At 39.3% G+C, this 22888-nt stretch overlaps 1 protein-coding gene across 5 annotated transcripts in view; it reads right to left on the bottom strand.

The window, feature by feature from the left end:
- The window catches only part of KCNN2 (potassium calcium-activated channel subfamily N member 2), a gene marked incomplete at its 5' end in the record, with an annotated part of 79578 nt that overhangs the window by 47141 nt on the left and 9549 nt on the right, over window positions 1-22888 (bottom strand). For all 5 annotated transcript variants that reach the window (XR_014687262.1, XM_084504456.1, XM_084504457.1 and 2 more), the window contains one exon: window positions 12265-12683. Coding sequence is in view for 4 of the 5 variants with exons in the window: in XM_084504456.1 (XP_084360582.1) it covers window positions 12265-12683 (419 nt within the window). The remainder of the gene's footprint in view (window positions 1-12264; window positions 12684-22888) is intronic.

The raw sequence follows: 22888 nt of genomic DNA, 5'->3' as shown, positions 1-22888 counted from the left end.
GCGAAACCTGCTTTCGAACCTGTACACAATTCCTTACAACACATACTTAAGTTTGTATCCGAGGCTTATTCTAACGACCTGGCATGATTACACAGCCAGGATGCAATCATTTTTGCTCCATCCTCGAGGACCACGGTGTCAAAGGAAGCCCACTGCTTCCACTGGTTTTATACATGGTTCTAGACCAGGCTGTAGCCCCACAAGGTGACACTATCCATTCCTCTTCCTGCTCTTATGGCTATTCAGGTAGCTGATACTCTGGGGCTTTGGAAATATATTTTTTATCCTCACTGCACCTTCCCAGTGATCAGAGACAGCCTCTTTTCCTGGCCTAAGAAGAGAGGCTTACAGCCTGCATCGCACATCCCATAAAGATCCCATAAAGGACAGGATGGCACGGAGGCACCGGCTTAGTCCCAGGCCACTCCAGCTGAACCTGCAGGGTGCACCTTCGCAGCATGGTGCCACGTGGGACAGCCATCTGCCCTGCTGGGTGTTGAATGCTCTGGTCTGTGATACAGATCTGCTCCCCTCTGCCCTCTCCACGTGGCAGGAGGTGGCCAGCAGGGCACCACTCTCAGCACAAGCCATCGGCATCCACCCAAACCCAACAGATCTGCTTAAACTGCGCCCAAATTCATCTTCATCTCAGTCTCCAGGAGCATTTAGCTCTCTTTTGCCCACTCTGGAAACCACAACGTTTATCAGCACTGCAATATTGTACACGGAAGCACTATTCTCGGGTACTGCTGTGCTGAGCAGAGTGTGCAAACACGACAGCCCCTGACCGAGGAGTGTAAAGAGTTGGAGGCACTTGTCCAAGTCATGTTGCGCCAGTAGCTTCGGCTTTGCATTAACATACCTCGGTACAGTGAGTCACTCCTGTGGAAACCCACGGGGATTGTGCCAGGGGACTGCATTTAATGCAGAACGCAGCTTAAAGAGAAATACTGGGCATCACTGAGATAAACCCTGGGTTTCGGAGAAAAAAAATGCAAGTAGATTCACGTTCTATCTTCTAATTCAGGAGTATTCTTGATTGAGCAGCCTACAAGCTCAGAATTGGTGTAATATCACTGGTTTTGGAAGCACGCACCACCACTTGCAGAGACAGAAGATCAGAAAATCATGTAACATTAGCCTGAAGCCCAGAGTCATTGACAGGGAACACTGTGCACCCAAGAACGCTGCAATCCTCAGAATGCATATAAACACACTCATAATAGTGGAGGAAAACCGCAAATAAGCTTTTTTTTTTTTTAATAAATAAATCATAATGCACTCCTCCAGACTCACTTGCCTAAAGACAAACATTTAAAGCCTACTTCAGTTGTTATAAGGTAGTGTATTCTGATGAAAAGAAGTTGTTGGTACGACTCCAACATGCAGCAAGGTGTCACAGTATCTTATCCCAGTTATATTCCAGCAGGGCAGTGATGGGACCTTGCCACTCACAGGGTGCTGGTCTGCAGCATCACCCTTAACACAGAATTCGGGCTCTCTGCAACTTTGTTGCATGCTCAAATACCATACATTTTCACTGGGATTATGGGTTTGTGTTCATAGCTAAACTGTACTGAAGAGAACAGGGTTGGAGATCCTCTGAGCAGTCTTTGTGTAATGCCTTTCCAGCTGGAAAGAAACAAGATGGTACCAAACTACCTGGTAAACTAAAATAACCCATAGATATGTAAAGCTATGGCACTTATCTGCAGTAGAGATCCACCTGGTGATCTGTAATCCCCATATACAGATTAACTGTATGGGGAGTATATGGGGGGCTGCACCTGGCCAGCGTTTGCCCAGGCAGTTTCCAAGTGCCGGCTGGCTGCTGGCGTGACACCTCTGCAATGCTGATCAGAGACTTGCTGCAAGTCACTTCCAGTCTCAGGAACACCTGTGGCAAGAACTAAAGCTGATTTTGAACTTTTCAAGGCAGAAAACTACTGAAGTAAAAATCGGAATATGCTGAAACATAAAAAACAGGAGGAGCATAAGAAAATAAAGAACATATAAAATATTTTAAAGGCACCTTCTGATGTTGATTTCATATAACCACTAATTTCTTTAAACTATGTAATTCCTCCCACACCAGCCATCTCCTATAATTCAACTTACTGACCCGGATTTTTATGACTGAATTGTAAATTCTCAATAAAAGGCATGTTTTAATATTTACAGTCAGAGTTCACTCAGCATATTGCCAGTTTATTAGCAGTGAACTGACTGCTGTGATGCAAACTTCTTGCTGTGGCCTGATATTCAGATCAGGAAGCTAATGAAAACTGGTTGTAAAGCCTAAATCCCCATTTCAGGGTGTATTTTTTAAAAATACATTAAGTTACTAGGGCAACAAATTACATTTTCAAGTGATAAGAAATTGATTTCTGCTTCTGTATGACCATATTTTCTAAGGACTGCTTTTAAAAAGTAATACCATAAATAGTTTTGGCTCCTTTTGAAGCAGAATATGCTGAACAGTTTAAGGTGTTGGTTAAAATGGGGAGGGAAAAAAATAACTACTGCTTTTAAAATGTAATGCAAGGGCCAGAGGATGCTTCTTCAGAGCCAGTAGTAAATTGATGACAGAAAAATGTCCATAAATTGCTCTCATCTGAAAGGATTTGGAATGGGTACATGAATGACCATTCTTCTTGCCAAAGGACCATTCCCTGTGTTAGGTTCTGCAGATTCCAGATGAATTTAAAAAGTAAGTTTTGTCCTTGAAAACTGGTAAGTTCCCCTTTACAGGTATTCTCATCCTCTTCAGCCTTTGGAGAAATAGTTTTCACTTTGCTCGTCATTATTCTGAGACCTTGGAGCTATGCACGAGCTCCTCCACTTCATTCTGTCCTCATAGAACTGTTGCATGTACAGATCCTTTGCAAACAGAAGGGAGTTTAACCTAAAAAAATGTTTTCTTGCTCTAATTAGATGACCTTGAAATGCAGATATAAAGCAGTCATAACTTAAGACCATCTTTTTCAAATTAGCAAGGAGACCTTCTTGGTTTGTTGTTTTTTGTTTTGTTTTGTTTTTGCCTTCTGTGCTCCCTTTCCTCATGTTGGGTCTACTATTTTTGGACTAGAGAAGCACTGAAGTGCCTGGCTTGAAAAAGTTTTGTTAAGGGATGATGACTAAATCATAGAATCATAGAATATCCTGAGTTGGAAGGGACCATTAAGGATCATCAAGTCCAACTCTTGACACCGCACAGGTCTACCCAAAAGTTCAGACCATGTGACCAAGTGCACAGTCCAATCTCTTCTTAAATTCAGACAGGCTCGGTGCAGTGACCACTTCCCTGGGGAGCCTGTTCCAGTGTGCAACCACCCTCTCTGTGAAGAACCCCCTCCTGACGTCAAGCCTAAATTTCCCCTGCCTCAGCTTAACCCCGTTCCCGCGGGTCCTGTCACTGGTGTTAATGGAGAAAAGGTCTCCTGCCTCTCGACACCTCCTTACGAGGAAGTTGTAGACTGTGATGAGGTCTCCCCTCAGCCTCCTCTTCTCCAGGCTGAACAGGCCCAGTGACCTCAGCCGTTCTTCGTACGTCTTCCCCTCCAGGCCTTTCACCATCTTCGTAGCCCTCCTCTGGACACTTTCCAACAGTTTCATGTCCTTTTTATACTGTGGTGCCCAGAACTGCACACAGTACTTGAGGTGAGGCCGCACCAGCGCAGAGTAGAGCGGGACAATCACCTCCCTTGACCTACTAGCGATGCTGTGCTTGATGCAGCCCAGGACACGGTTGGCCCTCCTGGCTGCCAGGGCACATTGCTGGCTCATATTCAACTTGCTGTCTACCACGACCCCCAGATCCCTCTCTTCTAGGCTGCTCTCCAGCGTCTCATCGCCCAGTCTGTACATGCAGCCAGGGTTTCCCCGTCCCAGGTGCAGGACCCAGCACTTGCTCTTATTGAACTTCATGCGGTTGGTGATCGCCCAGCTCTCCAACCTATCCAGATCCCTCTGCAAGGCCTTTCCACCCTCATTCGAGTCCACAACTCCTCCAAGTTTGGTGTCATCAGCAAACTTGCTCAAAATACCTTCTATTCCTACATCCAGATCGTTTATAAAAATATTGACCGTACTGGCCCTAAAATGGAGCCTTGAGGGACCCCACTGGTGACCGCCCGCCAGCCTGACGCAGCCCCATTTACCATAACCCTTTGGGCCCTGCCCGTTAGCCAATTGCTCACCCATCATATGATGTTTTTATTTAGCTGTATGGTGGACATTTTGTCCAGTAGGATCCTATGGGAAACCGTGTCAAAAGCCTTGCTGAAGTCCAAAAAAATCACATCAGCTGGTTTCCCTTGGTCCACCATACGGGTGATCTTATCATAAAAGGAAATCAGGTTAGTTAGGCAGGACCTACCCTTCACAAACCCATGCTGGCTGGGACCAATGACTGCTTTGTGACCCAGGTGCGCCTCAATAAGTTCGAGAACCATCTTCTCCATGATTTTACCAGGCACTGACGTGAGACTGACAGGCCTGTAATTGCTAGGGTCTTCTTTCTGATCCTTCTTGAAAATCAGCACAACATTTGCCAGCTTCCAGTCTACCGGGACCTCTCCAAATTCCCAGGATCGTTGAAAAATAATTGAGAGAGGTTCTGCGATGACGTCTGCCAGCTCTTTCAGCACCCGGGGATGAATCCCATCCGGACCCATGGACTTGTAGGGATCCAGGTGGAGTAGCAAATCCCGCACACGTTCAGGGTCGGTTGGGAGTTTGTCATCCCCACCGTCCCGGTCCTCCAGCTCAGGGCACCCTGGGTCCCAAAGCCCATCATCGGCACTGAAGACAGAGGCAAAGAAGGCGTTAAGCGTCTCTGCTTTGCCTATGTCATTGTCTGTGAGGAGACCTTCCCTATCAAGGAGCGGCCCTATGTATTCTTTAGTTCTCCTTTTTCCATTCACATATCTAAAAAAAACCTTTTTATTTTCTCTCACAGACACAGCCAGCTTCAACTCTAGGTGTGCTTTGGCCACACGAATTTTCTCCCTACAAATACGAACAGCATCCCTGTATTCTTTCCATGACACCTGGCCCTCCTTCCAGTAGCGAAACACTCTCTGTTTCCGCCTAATCTCCATTAGAACGTTCCTGGTCAGCCACGCTGGCCTCCTGCCCCGCCTGCCTGACTTGCGATATTTAGGAATTGCCTGATCTTGTGCTTCTAGGAGGCATTGCTTAAAGAGTGACCAGCACTGGTGGACATCGAGGCCTTCAAGAGCAGTTTCCCAGGGGACCTTGCTGACTAGTTCCCTGAGCAGCCTGAAGTCCGCTTTCCCCGTATCTAGGGATGAGGTTTTGGTGGCACTTTTCCTTCTGTCACCATAAATTTTGAACTCAACCACTTCATGGTTGCTGTGACCAAGGTGGCCGCCAATCACCACATCTCCCAACAGACCCTCTCTGTTTTCTAGCAACAGGTCTAGGAGGGCACCTTTCGTAGTTGGCTCCGTTAGCACCTGCACCAAGAAGTTATCATCTAGGTGCTTCATGAACCTCCTGGACTTGCTCGTATCAGCCGTGTGGCACTCCCAGTTAACGTCTGGCAAGTTGAAGTCCCCCATAAGGACAAGGGGAGTTAATCTCGAGGCCTCTCTTAGTTCTGTAAAGAATAATTTATCGGCGCTATCGTCCTGGCCAGGCGGTCTGTAATAGACTCCCACAACGACATCCCCTTTATTCGTTTGTCCCTTGATCCTTACCCAGAGGCTCTCAACTTTGCCATCGCCGACCTGAAGCTCCACACAGTCCAGCCCCTGCTTCAAATACATCGCCACCCCACCACCTCGCCTACGCTGCCTGTCCCTCCTGAAGAGCCTGTAACCATCTATCACAACACCCCAGTCACAGGACTCATCCCACCAGGTTTCACTTATGCCGATGATGTCGTAGTTGTGGGAATGATGTCGTAGTTGCGGGAATCCATTGACTTATCACACCAGTTATTGTTTACTGTCCATAACTGTAAGACTAATTGCATAAAACCAAACTGAAAAGTATGTTGTTACTGGTATTGCTAAATTCTTAATAAATCCCACAAATAGAACTATCTCAACTGAAATGGAAAATGGAAAAAGGGATTTAAAAGAATGGCTGTCAAACTCTTCATTCTTCATGTATTAGAACAGGTGCCTCTTTTTCCTCCATTAAACATATATAAACTGTTTTTATTTTGCCCTTGGCCAGCTATAGAAGAACACATCATTTAGTTATTAATCCTTCTAGATACACCAGGGAAAACAATTTTTTTATTTTGATCAATTGTTCTCTTTTTGGTCTGCATTACGTACATCAAACATACAATGATATACTTCTGTGATAGATTCTCTTGTTGGCTTCATTATCTGATCAAACAATATATCTGATGTCTATTGATAACACTTAAACATAAAAAAAGGATAATTTTATAAAGTTACATCTATATTATTCATGAATTGCCTTGAGACAAAAATTCTATAAAAGAGTAACCTAACATTTAATGTTCAACTACACTGAGTCTGCAAAACCAAGAATGAAGACTAGAAGGCAAAGAACCGTTCAACCTTTTATAGCCCAGATTCACGCCAAGATGATAATGGGCCATATCTGATCACTGTTGTGTTGAATATTTAACAGTTAATTTTTACCACCACTGGAGAAACCTGACTGCAGGTAGCATATTCTAGTTTTGGTGAGCCAAGAGAATGTGAAGAATTGTGATTAACAGATACTACCACCAATATACAGGCATTATTTTATCTGTTGTCAATAATTAGGCATATTAACTAAAAAAAAAAAAAAAGAAGAAGAAATAAAAAGTCTACAACTTCCTCGTAAGGAGGTGTCGAGAGGCAGGAGACCTTTTCTCCATTAACACCAGTGACAGGACCCGCGGGAACGGGGTTAAGCTGAGGCAGGGGAAATTTAGGCTTGACGTCAGGAGGGGGTTCTTCACAGAGAGGGTGGTTGCACACTGGAACAGGCTCCCCAGGGAAGTGGTCACTGCACCGAGCCTGTCTGAATTTAAGAAGAGATTGGACTGTGCACTTAGTCACATGGTCTGAACTTTTGGGTAGACCTGTGTGGTGTCAAGAGTTGGACTTGATGATCCTTAAGGGTCCCTTCCAACTCAGGATATTCTATGATTCTATAAAAAAAAAAAAAAAAAAAAACAAAAAAAAACTTGCTTCTGAGCTTTTGGAGCTAAAAATATATTTTTTTAAATACCCAAGATTATTTTTTATTTCTTAAATAAACTGCTACTGAGAACGTTTACACTGGCATTGTGGAAACTGCTAAAGACAGTTTCCAGTGGAGTGTGGCTTACGGAATATACATGCTGTGTTCAATCTCAGAGAAGGCCAAGCCAACCAAAGAAGCCAAACAGATATTATGGGAATATTAGAGAGCTAAGAACCATTTTTTTTGTGTGTGCATGAATTACAACTGAAAGTCTCAGTCCATCCACCTGCTTGTATCAAATGAATCCTTAGCATCTGCCTAACAGTTGTCATGTGTTAGCTGCTTACTGAAAGCTTTGTGATGGCATCATATTTCCAGGAATTAAGGCAGAATTATGTATTTGTAGGCGACAACAATAATGAACTGAGAGCACAAAACCATTTCACCTTCACACACCAACATAATTCTTTTTTGTTGATGTTTTGCTTTGGTTGATTCAAGGAAAGAATACATAGCAGAAGCTGAGGGAGGAAGAAATGCTGACTAAACAAACCACTCAATCTGAAGTGACTTCATTGCTGGGCATTGGGGAGTGGTACAAACACAATCAAAAATGGTGCCAAAATTGTGCTCTCTGGGGAGGCAGAAAATACAGTTCTGTTCTCAGTTCTGCTGCTGTAAATCCACAGTAACTCTGGGCATGTGATAGGGGCCGTTCTGGACATCCAACAGTGTGTGATGTGGGCAAATGTGGCTCACGTTGCCCTGATACACAGGGTACGTTACAGCCATCTATGCATTCAGAAGGCAAGGTTCTTTTTTCCTTTGCACAGAAAAAAATAAAAGATCAGCAATAGCATCCACACTCTGTAACTACACTATGTAACCTAGCAAAACATAAATCTCACAGCAGAGACGCATCTTCTCCAAAAGTGTGAAGCAAATTTGTCAGACTTTTCAAGGATAATTGCTATGCATATTAACATAATTTCTTGAGAAACCAAGTAGTTCTATTTTAACAGCTATAAACAACTGACTACCATGCTCAGAGGTATTTCAATAACAAGATCAGTATAAGAGACTGCAAAAAGGAACCTGCTTACAGAGCTCATGATTCATCTACAGAAGTAATATATTCCTAAGTGTTCCAGATCATGTGCCTCAGAGATGTTATAAACACAAACTTCTATTGAGTTAGGGCTAATAAAAAATTTAGGTTTTCATTATGAAACCCACGTATGACAGACAGCAATATACCAATGCTGGCAATGAAAAGGTAGATATTCAAACCTGTGTAATGTAATCTTCCTCTCAAATCAGACCAAAAAAAAAAAAAAAATACAAGTAAAAGCAAGAGTTTCTGACTGCAGTGTTTTCCCCATCTTTTCTTCCCAAACTCCCTCAGCCACATTACTCTGGAGCACTGGCAACCCTTTTGCACTCCGTGTATGAGGGCTGTCCACCATAATTATCTGTACCACATTCTGCCCTCATGGATGACCTTAAACTGCAATGCTGGAAAATACCTTGCTCATCAACCCAAAGTGTCACTTGCTATAATTAGCCTTCTGGGAGCTAACAATACAGCTATTAAGGCACTGAGAAAGACACATGTCCTGCCTTAGTTCAGCGTATGTCAAGTGATCAGTTAGATGACCATGAAAGCAGCAAAGTCTTTATTGAGAACATCACAGGATGGTGAACTCATCTGCCTCAACCCATAACCTGCCTCCACACAGCTCTCCTAGAAGAGATGGATAATGATGCTCCTTCATGTTACCTTCCTCACTATGAAATGCAGTGCTTCCATGTCTCTTGTCCCAATTGCAGAACAGCCTGCAAGGACAAAAATCCAATTTTGAATAGAACAACAAGTCTCAAAATCTTGCTTTCATTCAGTAGCAAGGGCATTTGCTGAGAATTCATAACCTCACAGTAAGGACACTGCCTAAGGCCACCCCACCCTCATCAAGGACACTGGAAATTGCATGAGAGTTTTAAATTTCCATTACGTTATTTTAATACTTTAATCTGACTATTAAATCTTATCTCCATCGTCTCATTCTGATTTGGGTGGCCTGGACACAATACAGAAATACTGAAAACACTACTGCAAAGCTTTACATAAAAATACTACACAGCACTACCTCAAGAGCTTGGTGTTGGAGTGATTTTGAGAACTGTTTAATAACATTAAATTTCATGTAAATTCCCCCATTATGAAAAAAAGATGCCACCAAACTGCTGACTAATTTGTAATTTCTGCTAAATGTGTCAAAATGTCACATATATCAAGCAGAACAGTAAATAATCCTTCTAAGGCTAACACTTATTTTCAGGATCATTTTGAGTACATAAAATAGTCTACTCTAACAAATACAGATTCCTTCTAGATAAAATTGAGAAAAAAAAAAAAAAAACACAACAACTTATGAACAGGTGAAAGAAATGTATTTAATTAGTGGAAACCAACTGTAGAGCAAATCAAAGCCATTAAGGTCTTGGGATGCATCCTCTCAGGACTATAACCCCTACACAGAATGGATTCAGTGGCCATATTTGCCCTTTCCTGTGACAAATAGCTATTATATCTGTCTATAGCTATGGAATAACAGGATGGTTAACTTCAGGCAGCAGAGTGCTAAGAACTGTCCTATATAGAACAAATCTATATGGGATCTGGGGGTTCTCACCTGAGAGGGTATGTTTTTTGTTTGTTTGTTTGTTTGTTTGTTTTGGGGGGGCTATTTATGTTTCTGTATGGGCTATGAATGTACAGGTTTTCAGTAGACTAATTAGTAAGGGGAAGCTAGTGCGAGTACCATTAATTTGGTAGAACACATACTGCCTCAACGGAAAATCTGAGGCAAAACACACAAATTGTGAGTGAAACTATTATAAGCGACACAAACTTCCAAAGCCAAAACATAGCTTTTTTAGTGTTTTTGAAAGGTAAAATTAATGATTTTGTTAAATTTGAAGAAGTGTGATCTCTGATTGGATTCCACTGACAGAAGGTAATTATATTTAACTTTTTTTGTTGTTGTGTTTTGTTTCGAGTCACCATCCCTGGAGGTCTTTAAAAGACCTTTAGATGTAGAGCTTAGTGATATGGTTTAGCAGAGGACTTGTAGTGTTAGTCAGAGGTTGGACTAGATGATCTCGGAGGTCTCTTCCAACCTAGGTGATTCTGTGATTTTTAAGGAGTTGATGGTTATCCAGCTTACTATACCAACAACCACAGAATATCAACTGCAACTTAAAATGTAAAAAATCTATTACTAGTTTAGTACAGAGTTGAAAAAAAAAAAAAAACACAACAGCCTTGTTTGCAACCCTGAGTTCAGTGTTCCTGACTCCACAAATAAGTTTATTCCCAGGTTCACAGACATGCAGAAGTGCCTCAGTTCTTGTTCAGAAATTTTCACTGAAATGCACACATTTTATATGTCAATTTTGAATGTGCATCTATTAAAAAGTTAACACAGGCTCTTTATTGCTACTTTGTAATAATAATACAGGTTACTAACCAAACCTGTGATACATAGAAGAGTGACAGCAATGTACACTGAAGTTATTCAGAGCCACTTTGCAAGTGACAATTTGGGAAATTCCTGAGTAGATGTTTGGGAATTCCTGTGTAGTAGTTCTCCAGAAAGAAACTCGTGGGAACAGAGGTGAAGAATGTGAGACAAAAAAAGAGGCTTTGCAAAAGTCAGATGCATATGAAATGAGGACATGCTTATTAAAATATAACTATTATAGATTGATTCAATGTCTAGAGTGCTCCACCAACCACCACTATGTGAAACATTTTGAAACTGTAATATGTCACTGTTAACCCAGCATTTTTAGAATATGCTTAAATTATTTGTCTTCCCATAACATGATATAAAGCATCTACTGTAATAAGCTACATTCTACAATTCTGGCAACGTTAACAATATAAGCTGTGATGTCAACATAATCTCTATTCTGATGATCAGCTTTTTTTTTTTTTTTTTTTTTTTTTTTTTTAAAGAAATTAAAAAATCCAAGGAATAACTTTTGCAAATAACCTGGCCATAATAGTTGGCATGCGCTTTAACCGCTGACTTAAATCAGCTAACTGAAACACATAACTCCCCTAAACTGTTTCCAAAATAGGCAGACAAGGTAAGGAAGAGGAAAAACAAAATTTCAGCACCCAGCAGCTGAAATGCCTTAAATATGTAGAAGTCTTCTAGCCTGTGTTAGCTGAAATTCATCCGTCAAGTCTTTCAGAAAGAATCATCATAATTGTCTCCTTAGAACTAACCTCTCACATTCCTAAACAATCCCATCCAATCAAAAGCTCATTTCTTTTTTTTGTAAAGGTGTGTTGAGAAACTCACTTTCAAGGTGTCAGCATTGATGGCTATTTATTCTGCACCAATACTGAAGAGAGCGAGAAGGGAGTTTGGAAAACCACGTGAAATGAATGGAAGTCTGACTCTCAAATGTACTTTTTCAGATTTTTAGGGGAAGAAAAAGCAGTTACATTATTGTAACTTCTGCCTCTTCTATATCTTGCCAACAAGATTTTTGCATGTTATATTTATTTTCCTTAAACAGATCTATAACCTCAAAACCAAAATAAATAAATAAATAGATAAACAAACATTTCTATTGGAATTTTACATTGCTATTTCATCTATCTTATCCTCAATAAATTACTACTCACAAACAAATAAATGAAAGCTGATATCACTGCAAAGTATCAGCAACTACTGTTAGAGACATTATACATATCTGTCCACTGTGTTTAGTAAACTTATCTTAAGTTATAGCAAAACATCGGAATCAAGTTGTAATGCCACAGTAACCTGTACAGCACAAACCTCTTTTCACAATTACTTCAGATTAAAAGGCAAAGTATTCCTGACAATCTGTGACACAGACTACAATCCAACCAGCTCTTCAAATATCCTGTGCCTAGAAGCTCCTTTCCATTAAGTATTTAGGTCTCCTGAAAACAAAACTGAGGGAGCAAAAGAAGAGATTAAAATACAAAGAGAGAAAGAAAGAAAGAAAGAAAGAGCTAAACAAATGGAACAACCTTACCTTTCACAGGCTCGGACAGTCCATGCAGCAATTATCCATAATGAGATACTAAATACCAACAGTACAGTTCCTGGACATATTGTCATTAGAGTCTTCATAACAAAACGGGTATTGAAGTTTATCTTATTTAATGCTCCAATGCTTCTAGATGAGGCATCAGTGAAAAGTTTGCTATGCAAAAGCATAACTCTGGCAATAAGATAAAGTCTTAAGAACATTGGTATAGATAAAATAATATCCACATCAGCTGTTGTTGTGGATGGAGCGTAAGAAAAGGCGAGCCGGGCTGTCCATGTGAATGTATAGTTCCCAGGTATGGGATGTATAGCACACACCAGTATTTCCAAGCAGATAAAGAAAATACGCTCATAAGTCATGGCTATTCTCCAGTCATCTGCTCCATTGTCCACCATGAACAACTGAAATAATAAAATATAAGGTTAACTTTAGTACATCATTAACAAACCTTGTTATAATTCCATTTTTAAATACCATAGCTTTCAGAGCTGCCAATGACCACTAAAAAGAAAATAAATATGCCATTTCAGCAAATGATATTACTACATTGCTATGAAGTAAACTATAATTTTGGAAAAAAAAAGATTTTTTTCATGCACTATTTTTAAAACTGTATGTGAAATGCAATTTTCACATATTACTTACTATGAATTCCTCGTATTTTGTCATTTCCCATAAAACATAACTCTGGATCAATTGATTCTTGTGCCTTCAAAATCAATTGCTAACTCAAAGTTCATAAAATTGAGAAAAAATTAAGTGGAGACATAAATTACAAATTGAACATTCTAAGGTGCAGGGTTAAGCTTTCCCTTTATCATACCCATGCTTCAGCCAGGGTGATTTTATAGCTTCAGAGGAGCTATCCAAGCTTTCTTCAGACTTCAAGTACCAATATAGACCAATGCAGAATACAGAACTACCTCAGAAACTGCACAAAGATATCTCATAGTTAAAATTTGAAAAGCAAAAGCCTGCAAACATCAGAGCAGACCAGGCAACTAGGAGATGTCTATTAGTTGCTGAAAATCAAATGCATTTGTTGCCTCTTCCATAATCAAAGCCTTCACTTTACCACCCAGGAACAAAAGTACTGAAACATTTCATGCTGTTTAATAAATGTTGTTCCTGATGATTTACTAAATAAATGCTTCATCAAACAGTATTTGTCGCTAGTAGAGAGTATGTAAAATAGGCAACTTGTCAAAAACAGATATAACCCATAATGACAAAGACGATATAAACTCGGTGACAGGAGAAGACCTTCACTTTAACTGCAGCCTGAATCTAGATAGGGCTGTTCAGTTTAGGGAAAGGGTCTGCACCCAGAGGGTGGTTGAGCACTGGAACAGGCTCCCCAGGGCAGTGGTCACGGCACAGAGCCTGCCGGAGGTCAAGAAGCATTTGGACATTGCTCTCCGACACATGGTCTGATTTTTGGGTAGTCCTGTGTGGAGCCAGGAGTTGAATTTGGTGATCCTTGTGGGTCCCCTCCAGCTCGTGACAGTCCCATGAATTTCCTAGAGTTTAGAAACACAAGCTTGATCTCTCTGTTTATGGTTTTTAGAGACCAAAAATACACTCTGCATCCTATTCCCAATACATTCAGCATGTCTTTCAAAAAACAGCTAACAAAATAAAGTTAACCACAGTAAGAAACAAGACAAAACAGATTTTTACATTTGTGGATCTGTCTTTCATCCCTTTATGTTCTTTCCCTCTACCTTACTGAATTGTGTCTTGGTGACAAGGTTTTGCTAGCTGGAGAAGCTGCAAAGGTGGTCTCTGTGAGAGGAGGTTAGGGGCTGCATTGCAATGTCCCTACCACAGGACACAGCTGAGCCTGCTGCTGCTTCTGTGAAAACATACTTAAGAAAAGGCAAAATATTGCACAGCCAGTGAGGAGTGACCGGGGGGAAAAAAAAAAAAAAAAAGAGAAAAAAAGGCATTAGAAACAATCTTGCAAAGATCAAGGTGAAAAAAAAAAAAAAAAAAAAAAAGAGGAGAAGGTGTTCCAGGTGCTTGAGTAAGACAACTCTCTTTGTAGCCTATGAAGACGACCATGGTAAGGCAGGTATTCCCTGCAGCCTATGAAGGACCCTGACAGAGCACGAAGACATTTCCTGAAGGAACCGATGCCTGTGGAAAGCCCACACTGGAATGGATTCTCCCAACAAGAACTATAACCCACAAAACTATAACCCACAAAGACCCAAAGAGCAGAGGAAAAGTGTGAGGAGGAAGGAGTGGCAGAGAGGCCCCATAATGGCCAAACCACAACCCACATTCCCCACCACCCCTGCACTGCTTGAGGAGGAAGAGGTAGCGGAGTTGGGACTGAATGAGTGAAGGTGAGCCAGGGAAGAAGTGACAGGGAAGGATGTGTTTTAGTTTTCATCTTTGTTTCTTACCACCCTGCTCTACTTTTAATTTGCAATAAATTAAATCAAATTTCCCGAAGTCAATTCTAACTGGTAACTGATCTCCCTGTTATCTCAGCCTACAAGTTTTCCCTCTATTTCCTCTCCTCGTCCAGCTGAGAAGGGGAAGTGAGGGCGCAACTGATTTGGCATCTGGCTACTGGTCAAGGTCAACCCACCACACTCCACTGCAATACTATTAACAACAAGGAAACACAGTGTTGAATTAAGCTAAAGAAGCACACTCACTTCAGTACAAGCACATACGCATTCTTTTGCATGTGATCACTCTGCCAACTTCGTATACTAGGCATAAATGTAAAATTGATACTGACAGGAAAACCAATCTGTTTATTTATTAACAAAAGAGAGTGGTTTGCACTTAGAAAATGTACTATTTGGTATGAAGGGACAAACTTTCAATTACTGTAAGGTCTGAGTCCATTTGGTTCTTGTGATTAGGTTCCAAATGTTGTCAGTCAGATCATAGGAGTGGTAAACCAGCTGTAGAGAGGTGCAGTTATTTAGAGCATCCAGAATACAGATGAATACTAAAGAGGTTTTTTGTTTGTTTGTTTGTTTTAAAGAAATAATATAAAATCTCTCAAATACTGTGTGGTTTCTTGGTGAAAAGCGCAAGTGAACAGCATGGCTAAGCATTCTCAACTGCATTTTGAATAGACAATGTTTTAAAATTTCTTTTAAAACTGCATAATTTGTTGAAAAGAGCAATCATCTTTTGCCAGTCCTTTTTACCTATTATCTTCATAAATTTCAAAAGTAGTACTATATGCAGATAGCAATTCCAGAAAAATGATACCTTAAGTATGAATTCAATTAAAAAATTAGCATAGAAAAACACTGAGTTAACCTTAGATATTAAAATCTGATCTTACAATTGTAAAAATCTTTACAAATCTTTACTTTGTAAAGATTTTTTTTTTATTTAATCATTGAATTTTTTAAACAAACAAACAAACTTTAAGGCTGCATTTCAAAATACATACATGAGAACATATTCACTTGTCAGCAGAAGAAATCCTAACATGCTACAAAGAAAGAAGTTTTGCAGCAGTGCACAGTAAAACGGGTTATGTTTGCAGACATAGATCCCTATCAAGTTCCCTTGATTGTTATGGCTGTACCAATTGCTTCTAAGAAAAATAATACTTGAAAGTGATAATATCTTCAGCTGTCATATGATGATATTTAGGAAGAGAAAACATGGAAAGTAAAAAACACCCAAAGCCACAGTAGACCACAGATCCAGTAAAAATATTTCTATTTCATAAAATTATTAACACCTCAAAAACATATTTTTGAGGCAAATTTTCATATAGCGATGTGTCTCTGCACTCAAACCATGGTGGATATCAAACACTCTGAAACAAGTACGGGGTTGTAAAATAGGCTGTGAATGACAACTGAATTGGGACATGCGAAAAAAAAAACATATGGGTCAGTGCAGGTTTTCATGTACATTTTATATACTTGCAATTATGCAACCCACTAAATGTGAATTTTACTTTTATTTGGGAAGATACAACAATATTTGTGAATGCCTGCTTGCTTGTATGGGCGTGTTTCCTATTTGGAAAGTGAGAAAGGTAGGTGAATGAAGAAGAGAAAGAACACCTGAACAGCACAATGTAAAGGGCACATGCATGCATATACCCTCTCAGCTGCTTTCAGTCATTTCTGTTATAATAACCATGCATTAATCTTCAGATACTACTCCTGTATGAATAGAGAATGATGCTAGTAATAATAAAAAAAAAAGAACATAATAAAGTAGTGAACAAACTCTTCCTGTAGGGACTGAGTGCTGCCCTCCACAGACAAGGCCAAACTCCTCTGGTCAAGGTCAAAGACGTTACACCTGCTCATAGCTTTCCAATTTATTATAATTATTACTTTATTGTTGAAATGTAATGTAAGTGCTTCATCAGTGTTCTGCAAGGTTCTTCAAATACAGCATTACCTTTTACTTCATCTGTATTCTATAACACAAATTTAAAAAAATATTTTCATCTGAAATTATCTAATGTATTTCCAGCAAGTCATATATAAAATTAAGACTTAAACCAATCTTTTACTACAAATAAGCTTGTTATTTGTCATGTCACAGAGTAAAAGCATAAAAATAAATATCAGATCATAGACATTTATATGGTGCGTGCCTATTTACATAACACCTTGTTAAATTCATATAATTACAGATATGAAATAAAACATTCAGAGTAGGCAGAATGCACAAAATAACAACTTAGATCAGGGACTCCCTGAAGCTTCTTAAAACAAAAGGAGAGAAGTTGATTTTGTAGATCATTAGTATATCAAAAAAGATTCATAGCAAGTTATCAGAGGACACTGGTGAATGCAAAGCTCAAAGAAATCAGCCATTTTCTAGGGAAAAAAAAAAAAACATACAAAAATAGTATCACTAGCCTGCTGAACAACTCTAGGGATACATGAACACAGCAGCAAAAGGGAAGCTACAAACAATGATAAAGTAGCATCAGGTGTACTCCTGGAAACATTCCTTGCAGAAGGGAAATCAAGTGTGCTCACAAACACATTGTTGCAAATGTTTAATTTAAAAATCCATATTTAGAATGGTTAAAGACTGGGGTATTTAATACATCCAGAGTTATGACCAAACTTTCTCTTAGAAATGGACCCTGGAGGATATAGATCTAGTGCATATAGCTATTTTCTGAACAAAACAAACTTACTTTTTTCAAATGGGCATGCTAAACTTTTATCAGTGATATATGTACACACTCCTACTTATAAAACTATAAAGTTAGATGGATAATTGTAAATGTCCACTACTCAGTTTCAGTATAAAAATCATTGTTTGCATAGTATATTTATATTTTTTTTTACCTCTATGCACAAGTTTTTCAAAATTACCAATATCTTGCTATAAACCCTATGAATGTCAAAGCGTGTAAATAAAACTTCATGTTAATGTGTGCGGGTGGCTAAGCAGGCTCAAAATACTTCACTCAAAGACAGCGTTAAACCCTGCAATCTCTGGAAGTGATGTGTAAAAGTCTCAGACCACTTACAGTCCTTGTGCACCATGTTTTCAGAAGTGCAGCATCAAAACCTGCACATTAAAATACACATGAATAATATATCACAATTATTCTGGCAGGCCAGCCACATAAAGGAACATAACCATGAACACTTCAAAAACAAATATGTGCTTATCAACACTCTTACCAGGTTTGTCTACATCTTTTTCAACCTCTGTCCCTCAGATCATTACAAAAAAACTTACCCCAAATACTTTTTGATATTTTTTTCTCAAAAAATAGAACATCTACAATCACACAATCTTGCATGGAGTTAAATCGTAACTCCACAAATCTAAATTATGCCTAGACGTATTTTCCCTCTGTTTTAAATCACATACTGACAGTACTCTTTTTTGCTTTTCCTCTCCAAAACTACTCAGAGGCATTACTTAACCTTTTTCAATGAAACAGGATAGACTTTCAGCTCTATCATTTGCCCCAAACAACTGTGAAGCAGCTTAGCCCCTGGCAGCATACAAAGCCAAAGGACTATTGCAAGACCCGGCAACTTCTGGGTGATTTTGTAGAGCCACAGAATCACGTAAGTTGGAAAATGTAATTTCTTTTCATACAGTTCCCTCCATATCTATGTGCTTATATGCATTAGCAAACCACACAAGGTGAGATGCTCCAAAATCTGCTGTTCTTTCTACTCGGTAACATTCTACGCAGAGAACAGTGTTAAGAAATGACATCCAAGGACTCCAAAGGAAAAAAAATTATATTCCTAAATATCCAGATTTCTCTCCCAGTGTTACAGGGAAGAACCCCCTGAGAAAAGTGTACTTACACATCCAACTATGAAATCGTCATAGCTTGTATATATAACAATATCAAATAATTAATGAGTTTATTACTATTAATAAAAAGGGCTGATAACAGATTTTTTTTTTCATTTTAATTATTAAAAAGATATTTCACAAAGCATTGTCCTAATTTAATTTAGTTTGGAATCTTGCTCAAACACTCACAGTTAAGTTTCCTTAGATCTATAATCAACAGGGAGATATGCAGTTACATAAATTTTTATGAGCCTCTGAACCTAATCAGAGGTCCAGAAATGAAAGTCCAGCACTCAGGGTTACCACATTCACTTGAGATATTCAGTAGACCCACCAGTGAACGACAGAATTAAACTGATGAATAAGAAGTTCCTACGAAGTTTCCTGCCGCTCAGGTACTTCTTCATTGCAATATCATCCGTCATTTAACAGCTATTCCATTATATGAGAGATTCAGATCCCACTCTATACAGCTGCATAAAACACAATGAAAACAATTTCCTTAAGCTACCACGTCTAAAAGAGTTCCATCCAGCACCAACAGCTCCCACAAGCTCTTGTGGCTGGGGCTGATAGTCAAAAATGTTCTCCAAGCATATATACAGGAGCAAGACTTAATGAATTTCTGAAGACAACATAAGTGCAGGAAAAATAAGATAGGGAGAACAGTGGAGATGAGACTCCTGTTCCTTTTTTTTTTTTGCATATGCATGCAAAATGGGAAAATACATGTAAGTTATTTTTCTTGCTTTACACTATTTATTGTTCTGTTGCATAGAAAGTAAGAAAAAAAATGAAGAGGAAAATAAAAAAGAAATGTTATTATGTAACAGCCATGTTTACTAGAGAACATGCTGGGTGACCCAGAACAATCCAGAACAGTTGCTTCGTACATTTGACAGCAATGGAATGAAAAACATACATAGTTTTAAAACTCAGCTTTTTTTGCAACAATCTAAGGACAGAGCAAGGCTGTTTGGCTCTTGCAAGGTGCCAGGAAATGTTTCACCAGCTAAGCCAACCCAAATACAGCTTGTTCAGAACCCAGCTTCCATCAGCCACCACCGCGCGGTGCACCCTGCTTCTCCTGGCTCACTCTCGCTGCTCAGAGAGCGCAGCAGGACACAAGCTATGCCAGCGTCACTACACCTGAAAGGGAAAGTTGCAAAAAAATATTGAATGAATTGCTTTGGGTCCCTCTGCACTTTCACCAATATAAGCAAGTGGCCACCGTGAACGAATTTCCATACTGAAACAACAATTCCAAAACTTTGTGTTTGAAGAACACAGCATATCTGCCCACAAAACAACAGAGCTATTTTACTGAACTAATTTTTAGAATACATTGTGTGAGAAGCCTAATGGTCTGTTATATTTTCCCACATTTCAAGTACCTCAAAAATAAAGTAACTCTGATTCTACAATCCACTCGCAGAAGCAAAATTCACTGGGGAGAACTATCTACATTTCAATATTTTTATGTTGTTAAATAATTATTTTACAATCCTTCATTTAGGATTTGTTTTTCTTCATTCAGTACTAAAAATAATATGTTCTACAGATCACTGCATAAAGAACTGCCATCTCTCAAAACGGCTGCCATCTGCCACTGTTCCCAATGTGAGAGAAGCCTCACTGTCTTCAGGGACGATCAGCTTCATTACTACTAGGGAAATGGGAACCAATTAAAAAAAGGATGTATTTACTGAAGAAATTGGCAATATTCTTGCAAGTCAGTAGGGGACACAGAAATCAAAAGAAGAAAGGCTGAATCTGAAGCCAGACAAAATGAGCTTACTCACTTGTTCTACCAAAGGAGTGCACCTGCACCTGTGACTCTAAATTTAGGAATGTGTCTTTATGGAACAATTGGCACCAACACATCATATGCACAAGAATCTATCTTCTCAGTTCCTCCCTTACTTTTTATGTATGACATAAATACGCTGGGTATTTGGGAAAATTTGTGTGTTTGTTTCTTAACTGGTGAGTTTCCGTTTAACTGACTCTGGTGTATACCCATCAGCACAACTGGAATTATAAAGTCCCCGTAGTGTTTTCATCACCTCAGATACAGTTAAGCTGGGAACTTCATTTGAGGATATGTTTAAAGTAACTTCAAATAATGAAATGTAAAGCCTAAGTATTTAAGTGTTGTCCTACAGTGGGACCAATTCTTAGAAAACCAAGAATTGGGCAGCAGGAGAGAGAGAGTGGAGTTGTGAATTTAGAAATCTACATAAACATAGTCATGAACTAATCTTGCCTGCATGGAAGTATTTGTGCAACAACTGCCCCTGTAAATCACCCTGGCAGGTAAAGCTGGGAAAGAGCAGAAACAAAGCCGCTGTTTGTTTCATACCTGTTACTCCTGAAGGTCTGAGGTGAGCTTCTGGCTAAACCACGTAGCAGATAAAGTCTTCAGACTGCTTCAAAGATTAAGTTAAAATATCTTTAAGAAGGTAACTTTCAACATCATATTAAATAATGTAGACACATGTTTCTTTCCAAGTATTTACCTGTATTTGTTTATAAGCAAAATGGTGATTTACTTGATCACTCCTAACTATGACTGAAACGGCTTCATCAGCACAAAAATAAATAACATTAAAAATAATAACAATAATTAAAAAATCCCATCATATTCTGTCAAATGCCTCTTGGCATACACAGTTCTTGCCGCTACCCCGTTAATTATGTGAATGTTACAGCTTCATCAAATCGGTCTAGTTTACAGAACTAGATGCTCTGTTCTCTAAGTTACTATTTTTTAAAGAAGTCTACAAATCAATAAGTGAAGCAAGGTCGCACTGCATGCTGCCAGCCCTGTTATCTTCAGTGGTTTAAACACAAAGCTGCTACTCAAAATGTTGTAGACAGTTTTGTGCTCACAACCATTACAGTCAATAAGATATTCCATGGCAGCAAAAAGTCTGATGTCCAACCGTGAGCAAAGGATGACACCAGCCTACACCAACATACATACAAAATCCACAGAAGAAATGTAAGACTCACTAATTTTAGGTAAGTTAACTGACATTTCTAACCATAACCTGGGTATAAAAATTCATCATCCTTTCTACTTTCCTTGCAAGTGCTGAGAATGATCTGCCTGCTCATAGCTATACTGCTAAATTTCTCATCTGTCTCCACTGCATCCCCTTCTGTTGGTGGAAAGTAGGCAAATATCTATTCATACATGTCTGCAAAAGAAGATGAAGAACTAAATGTTTTCCTGACAAGAAAACCAGGAAAGCAGACTGGCTGTGGGTAACCTTCCTTCAATTTTCCCCCTCATGTTTGCAATTAAACTATATTAAAAATACATGGAAGCTGAACTGAGAATACACGAGAACGACAGATCTGCCCTACTGCATGAGGATTTAGTTATTTTAAACAATCACATTGCAGAAATCACAACAGAATGCAAGTGACTGGCTTTTACCATGAGCCCAAAACTGAATGAGAACAAAAGGAGAGGTTGGGCTTACTGTGAAGCCACTTTAGCCACAACACCATTCAGATCAGGATCATATTTTGTAGTAGCAGTCATGCTACAACATGAGCCAGAAGTACCTTTTCAGCGATACTGGAATTTGGATGACTAGAATTCCTCCTTGATCAGTCCATTTCTTATGCCCAAGAACAGCTCTTGTACAAATATCCTACAAAAGAATCTGCAAGCAAAGAAGCCCACTACAATCTGGGTGTTGTAGCTCCATGCCCAAAACAGAATTTTCCAGCTACAGCAGAGAGAAGCTCTGTAGGGAAGTGAAAAGCAAATAGAGCCTCCTTAGCTTATTCTTAATACCATGTCTATTCGAGAGTTTGTAAATCTTCAGGAAGAGATACTTTAATAATGACAAAGGTTTTAAGGATCAAACCATTAGCATCAAACCTCATATCATGAGGACACCTGAAGATACCATATCATGAAAACCTCTGAAGATCCCACTAAGTAAGACACTTGAAAATTCAGATCATTCTTGGAAGTCAAAACACACCTTAAATGTGCATGACTGGTGTAAAAACAGTAACTAATGTTGTATTAGACATTAGTGATCATTGTTACTGGTCATATTGTTTCTGATGGGAAATAATTTATTGGCACACATGAGCATTCAGTCTTTCTCCCACAGCTTCCTAGAGTTCTATGCATGTGTATGGATGCAATGGTACAGACTGAAACAACATTACCATGTAACTTTTATTTTTACTTAAAGACATGCCTCATTCCCTGGCTGCAACAGACCTTATTCTTAAAAATATAATGATCTTCTCAAAACAAGAAATGCCATTCATCCCCTAGGTTGAATCT

The sequence above is a fragment of the Aythya ferina genome (assembly GCF_964211825.1).
Source record: "Aythya ferina genome assembly, chromosome: Z".
Taxonomy (NCBI): domain Eukaryota; kingdom Metazoa; phylum Chordata; class Aves; order Anseriformes; family Anatidae; genus Aythya; species Aythya ferina.
Note: the sequence above shows the minus strand (reverse complement) of the source record. Positions and strands in the feature narration are given on the sequence as shown.